This window comes from Cannabis sativa, chromosome 8 (genome assembly GCF_029168945.1).
Source record: "Cannabis sativa cultivar Pink pepper isolate KNU-18-1 chromosome 8, ASM2916894v1, whole genome shotgun sequence".
Taxonomy (NCBI): Eukaryota; Viridiplantae; Streptophyta; class Magnoliopsida; order Rosales; family Cannabaceae; genus Cannabis; species Cannabis sativa.
Window position 1 is genome coordinate 22,038,580 of NC_083608.1, and position 17,114 is coordinate 22,055,693.

General features: G+C 34.8%; 2 protein-coding genes across 2 annotated transcripts; both read left to right on the forward strand.

Moving 5' to 3' along the window:
* Positions 1-504: 504 nt before the first annotated feature.
* LOC133030474 (uncharacterized) lies at positions 505-4,464 on the forward strand. Its single transcript, XM_061103227.1, has one exon. It carries the CDS (start codon positions 505-507, stop codon positions 4,462-4,464), a length of 3,960 nt encoding a protein of 1,319 aa, XP_060959210.1.
* A 10,208-nt stretch (positions 4,465-14,672) lies between these two features.
* Positions 14,673-16,181, forward strand: LOC115699012 (11 kDa late embryogenesis abundant protein). The gene is made up of 2 exons (XM_030626221.2): positions 14,673-14,865; positions 15,631-16,181. Exons 1-2 carry the CDS (start codon positions 14,758-14,760, stop codon positions 15,988-15,990), a joined length of 468 nt encoding a protein of 155 aa, XP_030482081.2. The 5' UTR covers positions 14,673-14,757; the 3' UTR covers positions 15,991-16,181.
* The last annotated feature ends 933 nt before the right edge of the window (positions 16,182-17,114 follow it).

Genomic DNA, 17,114 nt, shown 5'->3' on the forward strand with positions numbered 1-17,114 from the left:
GTGCCCACAACCAAGGAAAAGAAAAGCCAGCCTTACTTTAATCCCTTATGTGCAACACACTGATGAAAACACCATGGAATTTTCTCAAGAAATCCCTTCCCTGCCTGAATTTTCCCCAGCCCCGAATTCATCCTTTAAGATGGGTTCTGGACCTGCCTCTTCATCAACAAAGAACGACAAAAGGAGGCGCAAGGGATCACGGTCCAAATTAACATCAGATAAGAAGAATCAAAATGAGGCTGTGAACAATGAAGCCGAGACTAATACTCAGAGAAACCTCATTGACACTCTTAATTTAATTGAAGTACCGATTGAAAGCTCTCTAAATTTTCCTATGGGCGAGGAGGCGGCCCTTATCAAGCCCCCACCAGCCCCATGAAGTGCCTATCGTGGAATTGTCGGGGCCTCGCCCGAGACCCGACACCCCAAGCTATTGCGGCTTGGGTAAATAAGTTCAAGGTGGATGTTGTTTTTTTAATGGAAACGAAGGTTACAAAAAACTGTATGGAAGATTTAGCTCGAAAGTTGGGATTTAATAGGATTAATTGTGCTGGTGCAAGAGGTCTAGCGGGTGGTTCATGCTTGATGTGGAACAACAATATTGATATTGTGGTCAATTACTTTGCTGAAGGTTTTTTTGAAGCAACTGTTTGGGATAATCACACTCAACTTAATTGGAAACTTTATGCAGTTTATGGTACTCCATATATCGGTGTGAAGGAAGCTTTTTGGAAGAGTTTGGAAACAGAAATTTCTCTCTGTCATTTGCCGTGGGTGTTAATAGGAGACTTAAACTGCATCAGTAACCAAGAGGAGAAGAGTGGGGGTCGAAGAGTAACTGCAAATGATACAAAATGGCTAAGTAATTTCATGGAAGCCTCAGGTGGTGTGGATTTGCAATTCATTGGCAATAAATATACTTGGCAAAACAATCGGTTTTCGGGAGGCTTAATCCGTGAAAGACTTGATAGAGCCATCGTCTCTTCGGATTGGTTGATGGAGTATGCTTCTGCTGGGGTTCGGAATATGCCTATCTCAATTTCAGATCATGCCCCAATCATCCTTGATACACACTTATTTGCATCCAGAGGATTTATTCCATTCCGTTTTTTCGAGGCCTGGTCATGGGAGGACTCGTGTAAGCGGGAAGTTGCCTTGGCTTGGTCTTCAAGTGGTAATGACACTGTGTCTTTTATTAGAAATATTGATAAGTCAAGAAAGGCGATCCAGGTTTGGAAGAAGAAACACAAGAGTTTGAATGAAGGAGAAATAAAAGATCTAGAGTGCAGATTACAATGGATCCAAAATCAACCTATTTCTGATTTGCTCAAAGAAGAGGAAGCCCGAATTCATGCTCTGATTTCAGATTCATGGCCAAAACTAGAGAGCATGTGGAGACAAAAATCAAGGGAGACTTGGCTTTCTTTGGGGGATAAAAACACAAGATTTTTTCACACTGCAACAGTCATAAGGAAGAGAAGAAATAGTATTTGGTCAATTAAGGATAAAGAAGGTAGAGTGTGGAAGGACAAAAAACACATCGCGGAGATCATTAATCTGCACTTCCAGGAGCTTTTCTCTTCCTCCAATCTTATGATCAATGGGGATTTTGATGATCTGTTTAATACCAGAATTGACTCACAGTCGAATGAATGCTTTGCTGCTTCTCCTTCAGAGGCAGAAATTAGAGAAGCGATTTTCAGTTTACACCCCCTAAAAGCCCCGGGGCCAGATGGGTTCTCGGGAGTTTTCTATCGCATATATTGGGAGTTAGTGGGACCAAGTCTTTGTATAACGGTAAAAGAATTTTTTTCCACTGGTTATATGCACCCGAAACTGAACACTACCTTCATTTGTCTAATTCCAAAAGTAGAGCTCCCTATGAGAGTGGATCAATTTAGACCGATAAGCCTTTGCAATTTCTCATACAAAGTAATTGCAAAGATATTATCCAATAGATTGAGACCTCTAATGAATAGTTTGGTATCCCATTTTCAATCTTCCTTTATCCCTGGAAGGTGGATTGCTGAATCTTCGATCCTTACACAAGAAATAGTTCACAAGATTCGTCAAAAAAGGGGTGTGGGGGGGCTTATGGCTTTGAAGCTAGATATGCACAAGGCTTACGATAAAATGGAATGGAGCTTCCTTGAAAAAGTTCTTTGTGTGAATGGTTTTAATGATCGGTGTAGGAAGCTTTTGATGGCGTGTGTTACAAGTGTCTCATACTCGGTTCTTTTAAATGGCAGCCCTCTCAAAAAGATCTCTCCTCAGAGAGGACTTCGACAAGGGGACCTGATCTCTCCTTTCCTATTTCTACTTTGTCAGGAGGTCCTTTCCAAAATTATTCGCAAAGCGGAAGAGAGGGGAGCCATCCATGGTATTAAAATAGCTCATTCAGCACCTCCGGTATCTCATCTCATGTTTGCTGACGACACAATCCTCTTTGCCCGAGCCAATGAAAAGGAAGCAAAAAAGCTAATGGAGTGTATCTCCCTGTATGAAAAATGGTCGGGTCAATCTTGTAGCAAGCCAAAGTCGAGTGTCTTATTCTCCAGAAATTTGTCGTCTCAAAGAAAGGAGCAGATTTTGGGCAATTTGAACATTGATCAAGTGCGTGGAGATGAGAGACATCTAGGCAACCCGTTTGTCTTTAAAAGAAGAAAGAAGGAGGATTACTTGCGGTTAAAAGAAAGCTTGATGAAGAAGTTGGAAGGATGGAAGATGAAACTCCTCTCTTATGCAGGGCGATTAACCTTAATCAAGAGTGTGACTTCAGCCATACCTATCTATGCAATGTCAACCTCAAGGATCCCTCTTTCTAGCTGTCGCGAACTAGACGCTTTGATGCGAAAATTTTGGTGGCTTGGAAAGGTAGACAAGAATAGATACCTGGCTCTCAAGGCTTGGGATCAAATTTGCCAACCTAAGATATCAGGAGGCTTGGGGGTAAGAAGATGCGAGGATATGAATAAGGCTTTGGTGGCTAAACTTGCGTGGAATCTTGCCTCTCATGAGGATAGGCCTTGGGTGAATTGTTTGCTTAAAAAATACTGTAATCATGAAAGCTTTTGGAGTGTCAAGAAGAAAAGCAATGACTCCTTTCAATGGAAATGTATTCTGGACAGTAGAGAAACAATTCTCAAAGGGACCATCTCAGTTGCGGCATCAGGACGGTCCATCAGCTTTTGGCACCAACCATGGATTCCATGGATGGAGTATCATGAGTTTGCAAGATTGATGAACAGCCTAAGGGGTAGAGGTTACACTATAAAGACCCTGGAAGACGTTTCAATTGATAACAAGTGGAATGAGGAACTGATTGAGCAGGTGTTTGGCCATGAATTGGGGACTCGAATCAGTAATATCCCTAGAATCCCTTCCCCTTTTTCTGATCAGGTCTTTTGGAAGAGCAATCAAGTTGGACATTTCTCTGTCAAAGATGCTTACCGTGTGGACAATGCATCAAGGTTTGGCATTGGAAAAAACTTGTGGAAATGGATTTGGGGAAATGGAGTTCACCCAAGAGTTTCAGTGATGCTTTGGCGAGTCTTGAATGAAGCAATCCCAACAAAGAATCGGCTACCCTTTCTCAATGAAAAATTCTGCAATCTGTGTGATACTGAAGTGGAGAGTGCCTTCCATTTATTCTGGCAGTGTAGCTTCTCTAGAGCAATCTGGTTTGGTGGAATTTTTTCCTTTAGAACAGAATGTTTTAGTGATGATAATTTGATCAATTTGTTTGAAAAAGTGTTAGACTTGCAAGGAGCTGCTCACAGGATTGATTTGCTCAACTATGTTGGATGTGTTTTTACTGAAATTTGGCATCAAAGGAATGCTCTATGCATTCGAAATACAGCAGCCAATACTGCCGTGGCCCTGCACAAAATTGGGACGAGGTTTTTTGAAATTCAGAATATATCCAACAATCTAGGAAGGACTGAGTCTACTATGACAAATTCAGTCCCTTTGAACACAGCAGTAAGAAGCTTCAGTGCAGATTACAGGTGTTCTTCTAATGTTGTTTTTTCTGATGCTTCTTGGACAAGGGAGAATGCAGGAATAGCAGCTGTATGTGTTGATATTCACAATGGACGCTGGTCTATTCAATCCCAGAAAATTAAGGCTCTTTCGGCCTTAGAAGCAGAATTTAGGGCCATCTCTCTTGCTCTGTCCAGTGCTGCTGAATTGGGATGGCAAGAAGTTCATCTCCTCTCTGATTCAAGCATTGCTATCAAAGCCCTTTCTAGTTCAGGGGGATGCCCAGATTGGAAGTTTGCAAATGTTTTTTACTCAATTATAAACTTGTCAAAAAAATTCCTGAATTGTCATTTCTTTTATATTAACCGTAGTCTTAATGTAGTAGCGGATGGTGCAGCCAAAAATGCTAGAATTGCTAGCGAGTCGGCTTTTTTGCATCAAGGGGAGGGTAATCCCCCAGTGATTCCCATCTATTTTCCTTAATCAATGAACTTTCAATTCTTTCAAAAAAAAAAAAAAACCTTCTCCATATAAATAAAGATTCAAAACTCAATAAGCTAACTTTGGCAAGCTTTTGAGTTGTTATACTGTTAAACATTCTAAATAGTCCTTTGCTTCATAAGTTCATTTAGAGAGAACCAAATGAAAATGTACATGCTATTTTAAGCTTCTTCTCCTAACAGCTGCAAGAGGAAAAAAAAGCTAGATTTCACATTGATCCCTCAAAAACTAATTACAGTTGAAGAATTCAATCACTAAAAAAGTTAATAGAAATAAAGCCATCAGAAAATTATATACCAAACAATCAGTGAGTAATCAAATTCTTAGACAATAAACCTTGCCAATTCCTCAAGCTATCTCCAAGTGTTTTCACCAATTTATAAGGACCAGAAAATTGTAGCAATGAAGCAAACACAGGTACGTAACTGACTATTTGAGCTACTCTTGGTAAAGATAACACAAAGGTTCGAGCCTATGTCTTTTTCTAATTTAAACCAATTAAATAGCTCTACCACATGAAACACATTACTCTATTAATCATCTATTAGCATTATTCACATAACACAAGCAAAGTAATTTACAATTGAAAGCAAAATTTTCATTCAATTTCTATTCTCTTGATTTAAAGTTAATTTAAAAAAAAAAACTCTTACGTTCAACGGTGTAAAGCACCTTTTGTAACATTAATTTGTAAAATTAATAAAACAAAGAATTCTACTAAAATTGATTAAAAATAGAGTTTTCCTTCAAAGACTTTTTTTTTTTTTGGTCTAACTCCTAACACTATTTTAAGAAAATTCTACGGCACACTCCATGTGCACTCCTTTAAAAAGAAGTGAACCAATTACCTTTTATTTATTTTGACATTAGAAAGAATTTTTTAGTATATTTTTTTTATAGTAGTGTGTGTTATAATTATTTAAAACACATTGTAAAATTTTAAGAAATTTTAAAAAATTAACACACCGAAAATAGGCTTCAAACATTATATTTAGGGGTGTTCATTCAATTCAATCCGCACTATTTTGTTCATAGTGTTAGACTTTTATTTGGGCTTACATTAAATTTTATTGGTTTTATTAAAACTTGGGTTGATTGGATAGTTCTTTGCTGTGTTAGCCCATGTTGTTGGTGATCAATTGTTAATGGGCTTAGCATCTGTGAGTAAAGTCTAGGTGAAGCAGAAGTGTGGGCTTTTCTAGTTGACTGAAGCCTTTGATGAGCAGGCCCAGCCCAACTAGGGTTTTGTAGCTAAGTCCCCTCCCTAACTCTATAAATACATATTGTCTCATCACAATTGTATACCTTTTGATAATCAGATAAAATAAACTGCTTCTGATTTAGAGATCTAGGGAGGAAGACTTAGTTGATAGTATTGCACTATCGAATTGGAGTAACTGTTGTGGATCAATCAGAGATAATTGCTATGGATCAATCAGGTACACATACCTAATTATTATATCTTACTATTGTGTTCTATGTTATATACAAATAGATCTTGGGTTAATTGTTAATTTATATAACATGTGGTATCAGATTGCCTATTGTATATGATTTAGAACCTATAATTAGTATAATTAATTTGTATATGTTAATTATCCATAATTTCATATCAATTTTGTTATTATTTTATGTGCAATTTTTTGTTTATAAATCTTAAAACTTTAAAGGTTTTATTGATCGTTAAATTCTCTTTCAATTGATATATTATATGCATAAAATCATTGTGTATATTAAGAGAATTTTAAATTTAAAGTTTTAGGGTTTATATGATTATAATGTGAAATTATATTTGTGTATTTTGATTTTATTGTTTTTGATCTAAAATTGATAATAGATTTCTCATTCTTAATTGTTTAAGAATGTTCCTACATAATTAATTTCGGATTTATATAAGATTAGCATTACAATTTTTTTTTCTTTTGTGTTCTTCTATTTTGGGATTGATTTTAGCCATAGATCTACCCATTTATTTTTTTAATACACGAAATTAATAGTGTAAATCAACTAGAAATTGATTCCCGATCGAAACCCATCAATTTCCCCAACTTTTAGTCGATTTTTGGCCGGAAAAACCTAGCAGACCCGACTGGAGGCCGAACCGGGTCGCGTGACCCGCCTCCAACCCGGCTGGAGGAAGAAGATGGAGGCCAGCCAGCCACGCCCACTCGCGCAGGCGGCGCGTGGGGGCGCGTGGGACCCCCTCGGAGGTCGTTTTTCGACGATTTTTTTCCAGCGTGCTTAGAATTAAATTTCTGATTTTTCTATGATTTTTAATTAATTTTTTGACTCCGTTTAATAATTATTATTATTTTAATGATAATTATGTAGTTAAAAATTATTAAAAATATTTTTTGATAATTTTTCGAAATTTGTCAATCATAGAAAATTTTTTGAGTTTCTTCTCGTTCCATAAAACATAGTCACTCTCTTATTTAATTTGTCTTGACTATGTAATCTCCACCAATATTCTTTATTTCACATTTTTCCATTAATTGTTGTTCTAAAGTTATAAAACTTGATTATTTGATATAAAAATAATGTGTTATGGTGGACACTTTATTTTTTTTTATTATCAATATAATAAAAGCAATTATATATCTCTTTTGGAAATTTGGTTGAAAATTATTAATTTTCAATGATTGTTTTATCACCAAATTTCACATGTTGAAGAAAATATTATATTTTTGGCTGACTATATGTGTAATTACTTGCCCAAAGGTAGTATTTACATATATTAGTTCACATTCCATGAAGTGAGTTAATATTAAATGTATATATTTTAATTATTTGCCCAAAGGTAATAATTTAAATATATAAATTTATTATTATTTTTTGCTTGAATTAATACATATTTTTAAGAAATTTATTTGCCCAAAGGTAATAAAATTCTTAAATGATATGTATTTTTTCCTTTGTTGTTAACTTCATGAAGGTAGATCATGTGTGTTATATTCTCACCCCAAAGGGGAGTTTATAATGACCAGTTGATTCTACAATATTTTCTAATACATTGCTCATATTGCTTATTCAAGTTTTAATTTTTGAATTTTTTCAGTCTCCTTTTCTGTGAACAACAATAATGCTACCATCCATATTTTGAATGCTTCCAACTACAAGACATGGAAACGAGATGTGGAATTTACTTTAGGCATAATGGATTTGGACTTGTGCCTACGAGAAGAAAAACCTGCTGATCTTACTGACTCCAGTACAGCTGCCGAGAGAACTCATCATGCACAATGGGAAAAGTCAAGTCGACTTAGTCTTCTTACTATGAAAAGATCCATTCCTGAACATCTATTGAGTGGTTTGCCAGACACTCCAAATGCCAAAGAGTTTTTCAATGCTGTAGAAAAATTATACGACACTGGAGAAAACGCTGAAGCTGGACATCTTATGGATGAAATGACAACCATTAAGTATGATGAATTAAAAGGAGTGCGAGATTTTATTCTGAAATTGGTGAATGTTCAGTCCAAGTTAAAAGATCATAATATTCCTCTTCCTGACTCTTTCATTATTCATCGAGCTCTTCATGCTCTTCCTGCCTCTTTCAGCCTAATCAAGACAGCCTACAACACTTACAATCAAACATGGACTATCAGCGACCTAATTTCTCAGTGTGTAGCTGAAGAAAGCAAGCTTAAAAGGGAGAAGAATGAATCTGCTAACTATGTTTCTCACCTCAAGCCCAACAAAGGAAAAGGAAAATTCAAGAATAAAAATGATGGTGCTACTAAACAGAATGGTAATGGTAAGGAGCATAAGAATAAACAGAAGAATAACAACGGAAAGTCCAAATACTCTAATGTGAAGTGTTACTTTTGTGAAAAATTGGGGCATCGGAGAACAGACTGTCACAAATTTAAGACTTGGTTAGAAAAGAAGCAAGCACAATCAGGTAATCCATTGGCATGTGTTTGTTTTGAATCTAATCTAGTTGATGTTCCTATTGATTCTTGGTGGTTAGACGGTGGTGCTACTGTTCATGTTTCTGCTTCCTTACAGGGGCTAAGGGATCTCAGGAAGCCAAGTGAGAGGGAGTCCAAGCTTAAAGTGGGCAATGATGTTGGAGTTGACGTTATCTATGTTGGAACATTTATTCTTGAATTACAGTCTCGTGATAAGATTATTCTGAACAATACTTTTTATGTTCCTACTTTTAAAAGGAATTTAGTTTCGCTTCCGCTTTTGGTTAAACAAGGATATTCTTTTCATTTTGCAAATGATAATGTTGACATTATGCTTGACTCTCGAATTATTGGAAATTGCTTTTATTCTGATGGTCTTTACAAGTTGTCATTGGCTCCTTTAGATTCCTCTTTTAATGTTGTGAATACTGTGGGTAAAAGACCTCATATTAAGGAAACATCCTTATTGTTATGGCACAAAAGATTGGGTCATATTTCCAGAGAAAGGGTTGATCGTTTAATTAAATCTGAAATACTTCCTCCTCTTGATGCTTCTGATTGGGATACTTGTGTTGATTGTACTCGTGGAAAATTGACTAAAACAAGAAAGAAGACTGCAAACCGCAGTCAATCTTTATTGGAAATTATCCACACAGACATCAGTGGTCCTTATTCCACCACGTTGTGCAGAAATAAGTATTTTATCACTTTTATTGATGATTTTTCTCGTTATGGATTCACCTATTTAATTAAAGAAAAATCTGACGCCCTTGATAAACTCAAAATTTTTCGAAATGAGGTTGAGAAACAATTAGGAAGAGTCATCAAAGTTGTTCATTCTGATCGTGGAGGAGAATATTATGGTCGTTATACAGAATCTGGACAACACATGGGGCTTTTTGCAGAGTACTTACAAGAAAATGGTATAGTTGCTCAATACACTATGCCTGGTTCACCAGAGCAAAATGGCGTTGCTGAAAGGAGAAATCGCACTCTCATGGATATGGTTAGAAGTATGATGAGTAGAACAAATCTTCCAGAGTTTTTATGGGGTGAAGCACTTATGACTGCAACTTATATTTTAAATCGTGTTCCCAGTAAATCTGTTCCCAAGACCCCTTTTGAGTTGTGGACTGGGCGGAAGCCTAGTCTAAATCATCTTCGTGTATGGGGTTGTCCAGCTGAAGTAAAGATTTATGATCCTAATTTGAAAAAGTTAGATCCGAGAACAAATCGCTGTTATTTCATTGGTTATCCAATGCGCTCAAAAGGCTATCGCTTTTACTGTCCTACTCGTGGTACGCGAATTGTTGAATCTCAGACTGCTAAATTTCTGGAATTCGATGTTGCTGAGAAAATTCCTTCAACATCTCTTGAAATGGGGGAGTCATCTAAAGGAATTTGTATTCCTATGTCATTTTCAAGAGATGATAATAGTAGTCTCAATCCTACTCCAGTTGGTAATGCTCCCATTGTTGATGAATACATTGCTCCCGATATCGAAGATGATGAAGGTCCTATTATTGATGAAGGGCCTATTAATGATGAAGCTCCTATTGTTAATGAGAATCCTGTTATTGAAGAAATTCCAGTTGTGGAAGATGTTATTCAAAACAATGATCAACAAAGAGAAGTTATTCCAGAAGTACCTCCTCTAAGAAGATCTCAGAGACAAAAGAAGTCAACAAAGTGTCATGATAATTTTGTTTATCTTGGAGAAGGAGAATATGATATTGATCATTTTGTGGATCCTGTCACTTTTAGTGAAGCACTTAATAGTCCACAATCTTCAAAATGGTTAACAGCTACGGATGATGAGATCGACTCCATGAAGAAAAATGGTGTATGGGAGCTAGTTTTATTACCTGATGGTTTTAAACCAATAGGTTGTAAGTGGATTTTAAAGGCTAAAAGGGATAAAAAGGGACAGATTGAAAGGTTTAAAGCGCGTTTAGTGGCTAAAGGCTTTACTCAAAGAGAAGGTATTGATTACACTGAAACTTTCTCACCTGTTTCCACTAAAGATTCATTCAGAATTATTATGGCCTTAGTTGCGCATACTTCTTCTTCTTCTTCTTCTTTCTTCTTCTTCTTCTTCTTCTTTCTTCTTTCTTCTTCTTTTTCGGCAGATGCCCCTCGTGCTTCTCCAACTCATTCCAGCCATGAATCTTCCTCCACTCCTCAATCTCATTAGTTTTCAATCCCAATCTCACACTCACCCAAAACCGCTCAGTGTAGAACAAAAGAGACAACATCCAGGAGAGAGCTTCAAACGTCGATACCGTCTTCTCCGCCTTCTTCATCTTTCTTCTGCTTCCTCCGCTCTTCTCCGTCTCTCCTCTGCAAACGTCGACACCGTCAACAGGAGAGAGCTTCAAGCTCAGTCAACCCCGATCTGATTTCTGGATTTTCCCCCTTTTTGGGGGGTTTGATTTTTGAAAAAAAAAAATGAAGAAGAAGAGGAAGAAGAAGAGCGGACGGTTGGGGTTGGACAATCAAGGATGGACGACTTGGGCTGGACAGTTGGGGTTCGATTTTTGGGGGTTTTGCTTTCTAGAAAAAAACGCAGAAGAAGAGGAAGCAGAAGAAAGATGATGAAGAAGAAGAAGAAGAAGAAGAAGAAATATTAATTATTTTTTTAATTATTCATGGCTGGAATGAGTTGGAGAAGCACGAGGGGCAATCTGCAGAAAAAGAAGAAGAAAGAAGAAAGAAGAAAGAAGAAGAAGAAAAAGAAAAAAAAAAGTAAAAAAAAAATTTATTTAAATTAAAAAAAGTAAAAAAAAAATTGATTTTTTAATTTTTTTTAAATATTTAAAATTATTTTTTAAAACTAATATTACGTGGACCACTAAAAATTTGCTACCTGTACAAGTGTGTACACATGGACAGTCCACTGTGACACTTGTTGAGTTTTGTGCCCTAAATAAAATCTATTTCAATATAATCAGATTTACTTACTAATAAATATCAGAAATATCATTTTTATGTTGCATGGTTCACATGATTTATTTCATGATTATATATATAATGTATGAATTCTATTTAAGTCCAGAACATATGAATTTATTAATGATTATAGTGTTGTCAACACAGTAGAATATAATCTTAATTATATGTTCAAAAGTTTATTCCCTGATTTGTCAGTTCACTGGATTTCGACTGACATGATAATCAGCGATAGGTATTCTTACACCTTGGATAAGTGTTATGTCCTTTTCAGGACATTGGCAAAGTTTACCAGTATCGGATGTATGGAGTATACATCGGAAGGGACCGATATTGAACTTTGATTAGATATATTAAAACTTACCGTAATATCTATTCAATTCAATATCACCTGTTGATCCTAGATCAAATGATCTTAATCCTAATATGGTTAGGTTCGATCTCAAGAGTACTGTACATGTTCTTTGATTTGTTAGTTAAGCCTACTTTTGGGTCAGGGTGATACGTACATTTTGGGAACATGATAGTATAATTGAGTGGGAGCGCTACCATAAATATGGAGTCTATAACTTCTATAGGAATTTTGAAGTGAAACGATGATATCCTTCGAGCTTGGCTAAACAGAGATAAATGGTGGAGATCTCATTTCACTTTGCTGAAATATCATTTATACAGAGCTAAGTGTTTTAAGGATAAAATACATTGAAGGTGTAACGGTAACTTAATGCCTTTTCAATGTAGATCATCTATTAGAGGGTCATTGATCACATTAGGATTATAACAATGGATAACTAATGACGTGTCTATATCATGGAACATATAGAGCGTTCTATATGACTGAGAGTGCAATTCCAAGTTCTAAGTGTGGATTCAATAAGGAATTAATAAGTTAGGGAATTTACTTGGTAAATCCGGTTCGACTTATTGGAAGCTCGGTTATATAGACCCATGGTCCCCATACTAGTTGAGACCATACTACTTGTAAGACTCAGTTAATTGATTTTGATTAATCAATTATAATTCTAAAGTTAGACTATGTCTACTTTATGAATTTTCACTAAGCAAGGGCAAAATTGTAAAGAAAAGAGAATCTAGGTTTATTTATTAATTAAGATACTTTATATGTCTAAATTAATAAATATATTAAATGACAATATTATTTAATAATTACTTTTAAGTTATTAAATAATTAGAATTGGCATTTAAAAGGTTAAATTGGAAAATTGGCATTTTTGAGAAAATGGGAATGAGAAATAACAAAATGGAAAAGTTGCAAAGTGAGGCCCAATTTCCTTAAATGGCCGCCCACTATGCAAAGCCTTTTACCATTTTATTTTTTCATTATTTTAATGCCATACAATTCTAACCTAAACCTAGAGGGCATTCTATAAATAGAAAGTGTTGGTTTCAGGAAACTCATGACTTTGCACATTGTTTCCTTCAGAGAAAAGCTTTGCCGCCCCTGTCTCTCTTTTCCTCTCTAAATTTCGAAAATCCTTGAGTGAATGAGTAGTGCCCACACACATCAAGTGGTACCTTAATCATAGTGTGTAAAACTGTGGATAATCAGCATCAAAGAAGGAGAGAAGGAGATCCAGATTCAGATCTTGATAATGCTCTGCTACAGAAAGGAATCAAGGGCTAGAGATCTAAATGGAAGGAGTCATTATATTCCGCTGCACCCAATGTAAGGTTTTCTTAAACTCTTATGTGTTTATTTCATTGTTTTAGAATTCATATTAGGATGTTAATGAAACATATTTGGTAGTAAATCTAGATCCTGGTAAAATATTTCCAACAGCACTTAACTGTGATTTTTGGACGGAGGTGTGCACAATAAAAAGAAACCAAGGTTTAGGTAGTTTAGCCGCCAAAAATTCAGTTTTTGTGGTTAAGTGTAATAAACCGTAAAGTTCAGGTGGTTTAGCCGCTAATATCCCTATTAAAAAAAAAGTCAAAAATTGAGCTTAAAGTCCTATTTTTACCACTTTGGAAAATACAAGGTCTATTGTGTCATTTAACAAAACAGAAAGTTCAATTAGTAACATTTGCAAAACATAGGGTCCATCAACAAATTAAAATAAATAAAATAACAAATAACAAATAACAAATTCAAAGGAGAAAAAAACTGTGTGTATAAAAAAATATTTAATTTTCTTTTAAATTATATGTAGAAAAAATTATATATATAATAAAAATTGAATATACATTTGATTTATTAAGTTTTGAAATCTAATTGTATTATATGTGTTAGACTTTTAAATTACTATTTTCTTTACATTAAAATGTTAATTGTATATATAAATTTTTAATTTTTTTTATAAATATGTATGGATTGTATTGGATTAATTATTTTTACATATTAATTAACATCTAATCCACATAAATACGGATTTTAAATTTTTCAATCCGATCTAATCCGCACAAGTGTGGATGTTCGCACTTTACAGATTAAATTAGATTGGATCGTATAGATTAGATTAAATTGATTATTTTATAAATACCTCTAATTATATTGCATATGTAATTCTTTTATTTTATATGTGTATGAAACTATTTCAACACGGCTAATTATATTGTAAATTATTTTAAATTTATCAAAATTTTATAAAATATTTTAAATAACTATAAGGTACATTATTATAAAATAAAAATTTAAAATAAAAAATTTGAAACATTAAAAAAAAACACATCTGTACACTCTTTCTTGGTGTAGAATCACCTACTCCTTTATCTTATTATTTTCTCATTTAACACACATTTTTTTTTGTTCCTTCTTTCCATTTTTCTTCTGTACCCAACATAAAATTAAAGTAAAATACAACAATTTTTCTTTTTTTTTTTAGCAAAATTTAACAAACATCTTTGAAGTAAAAGAATCCCCTAAAAAAAATGTGGGTCAAAACATTACTAAATCAACAAATAATCATGTTAATAGAAGAAGGCTACTTTTATCCTCAAACGTGATGCCGAAGAAAGATGGTGCGTGATTCACCACAACCATCCATTAAAATCAATGGAATGAGATAAGGTCAGGTGCTACATATAGTTAAGGTAAACAGTAACAAACTGCAACCGTCCATCAAAATGAGCCACGTGTCACAAACAATCTGCCTCGTGTCCCCATACTTTTCTCCCTGCGCCACCTTCCATACTTTATATAACTTTTATCCAATAACAAAAACGATTCACATAGTCCCTCTTCACGACACGTGGCGCAGTCGTGTCACATAGGAAGGCCAACGAGCTCTCTCCTGCCTCCACGTAGTCGCTCACTTCCACGTGTCAATGCAACTCAGCCTATTTAAATCTACCTCATCGTTATTGATCTTCTAATACAAATTACAAGCATTTGAAAAAAAAAATTATAACAACGAAAATAGTTCAGTTATCAAATAAAGAGAAGGAAAGAATGCAATCGGGAAAGAACGCAGTGGAGTCCGCCAAGGAATCTGCTGCCAACGTGGCAGCCTCGGCCAAGTCCGGCATGGATAAAACCAAGGCCACCGTCCAAGAAAAGGTATTTATAATAAATAGCTATGAAAAATATCTTTTGGTTTAAGAAAAAATAGATTCCTGGCTACTTACATAGTTGTAACTTGTGTTGTTATGATCAATTAGTTAAGGAAAACAACGTTTAACAAATTGAAAGGGGACATAATTGCCCATCTCATGAACATCATCTAGATAATGGAACAAATTGAAAATTGCCCACTCAACATCATCAATAAATTTCAAAGATTTGCAATTTGTGCGACCAACGACGATCCTAGGAGTCACTTATAACAAAATATTACTTTTAGTTACAATAAAAATTGTGATAAAATTTGTGATTAAAAAGTAAAATAATTATAATTAATTATAAAAATTCGTAACTAAAAGTATTAGTCATAACAATTATAATTTATAATAATTAAATATATTTTTAATTATAATATTTAACTAAAATTAAAATAATTACAATATGTAATTAAATACTATATTTTAATTATAATATTTGACTAAAATTAAATTAATTACAATATGTAATTAAATATTATATTTTAGTTATAAATAATAAATTCATAATTAGTAAAAAAAAAAAAAATTAAAATTTGTGGCTAAAATAATAGTACTAGTAAATTAGTAATTCCTACTCTTTAACAGTAATGTTTTAGATTATATCCTCAATATTTATTTAGTTTTCGTAAAAACAAAAAAAGTTGAAGCTAAGTTGTAATTAGGCCTTCGGTCCAACTTTATTGGGTGTCAAATTAGTAAACAACAATTGGGTTCACGCGCGCAGGTCGAGAGGATGACGGCCCATCACCCATTGGAGAAAGAGATAGCGACGGACAGGAAGGAGCAAAAGATAGCCGAGGCAGAGCTAAACAAACAGCAGGCGCGGGAGCAAAACGCGGCGGCAAAAGAGGCTGCGAGGATGGGCACCAACGTCGGCGGTCACACTGGGTACTCGGCCGTCGGTACCGGAACTACCGCTTACTCGGCAACCGGGGCGACGGGTCAGCCCACGGGGCACGTGACGGAAGGCACAGCTAAGACCCACCCAATTGGGACCCACGCGGGTACGGGTACGGGTACGGGTCGGACCACGACCCAGGACCCAAGTGGAGGTGCTCCCGGATACGGAACTGGTGGATATTAAAAGCAAGCAAATAAATACTGTGCGTGTGTATTTTCAAAGGATCCCGACTCCCATTTTTTTTTTTTTTCCTGATGGTTTTTTTTTAGTGAAGTCAGTGTAGTTTTATGTAAGAACTATATCACGTGTATGTGTGTTCTAGCTTTTTTTTTTATTCGAATAAAACGAAGTACCTTATGGTGTAGAATTGCTGCATGGTTTTGGTTTTAATTGAGTAATGTATTATAGATTGATTAAAACACGAAAATTTGATTTGAGGAGGAGGTTTAAGGTTTGAAATGATGAGTTCGAATCGTTGAATGAGATACTCTAGTAATTTGGTAATGTTTTTATTAGTGAAGGTGTCGGGAAGGGTCGGTCCTGAAACAAAGTGGACCATAAAGTGAGCCATAGGGAAAAAAAAAAAATTAGATCCTTATTTTAGAAAAAAATGTGGTATTTTTCAAAATCAGTAAAAAAAATTATATAATTTTAAAAGAGGAAAAAAAAATTGGGCCCCTGGGCTGGGTGGGCCCTAGGTACAGGCCTAGTCCACCTATGCCCAGGGCCGGGCTTGGTGTCGGGTATTTCTTTTAGAGTTTATTTTTAGAGTGTTTATCATATTCGATCCCTACAATTTTGTTCATAGTAATTTGTGTTATATATTTATTATTTAACAATGTGGCATATTATATATTAATATGAGATTAATATATATTATTTGTTGGAGGTTATATTATATTATTGTAGTATAATAATACACATAAATTGTAATAAATGAGGAGTTACAAATCTAAAATGGATTGTAACTTAAGGATCAAAACTTGATAAATATGTAATTATGTGAGTTGTTATATATAGGAGTTATGGAATTAATGAGATAAGTTTCTAGCTGTTACAAACTGTTAATACTCGGACTCTCAATTATATCATTTAATTGGGTATTGGGACGTTGAAAAATGATTTAACTCGGAGAGGAGTTACATTTTGAGTTTTCAGGAAACAGTTGTTTAATAGTTGTTTGTATGCTGTTTTATAGTTGTTTTCGAACATCTGGAACTAGATTTTTGAAAACGTTCATAAACGCATACAAATTAATTGAGCGTGTTTCCAGCTCTCTTGTCCAACGTTTTCATCCCATCAAACAC

What these genes read in the sequence shown, in the direction of transcription:
- LOC133030474 (XM_061103227.1), top strand. Translation starts at nt 505, where the DNA reads ATGGAAGATTTAGCTCGAAAGTTGGGATTTAATAGGATTAATTGTGCT.
- LOC115699012 (XM_030626221.2), top strand. Translation starts at nt 14,758, where the DNA reads ATGCAATCGGGAAAGAACGCAGTGGAGTCCGCCAAGGAATCTGCTGCC. An exon ending in AGGCCACCGTCCAAGAAAAG is followed by an intron (nt 14,866 to 15,630) that starts GTATTTATAATA and finishes TCACGCGCGCAG; the next exon opens with GTCGAGAGGATGACGGCCCA.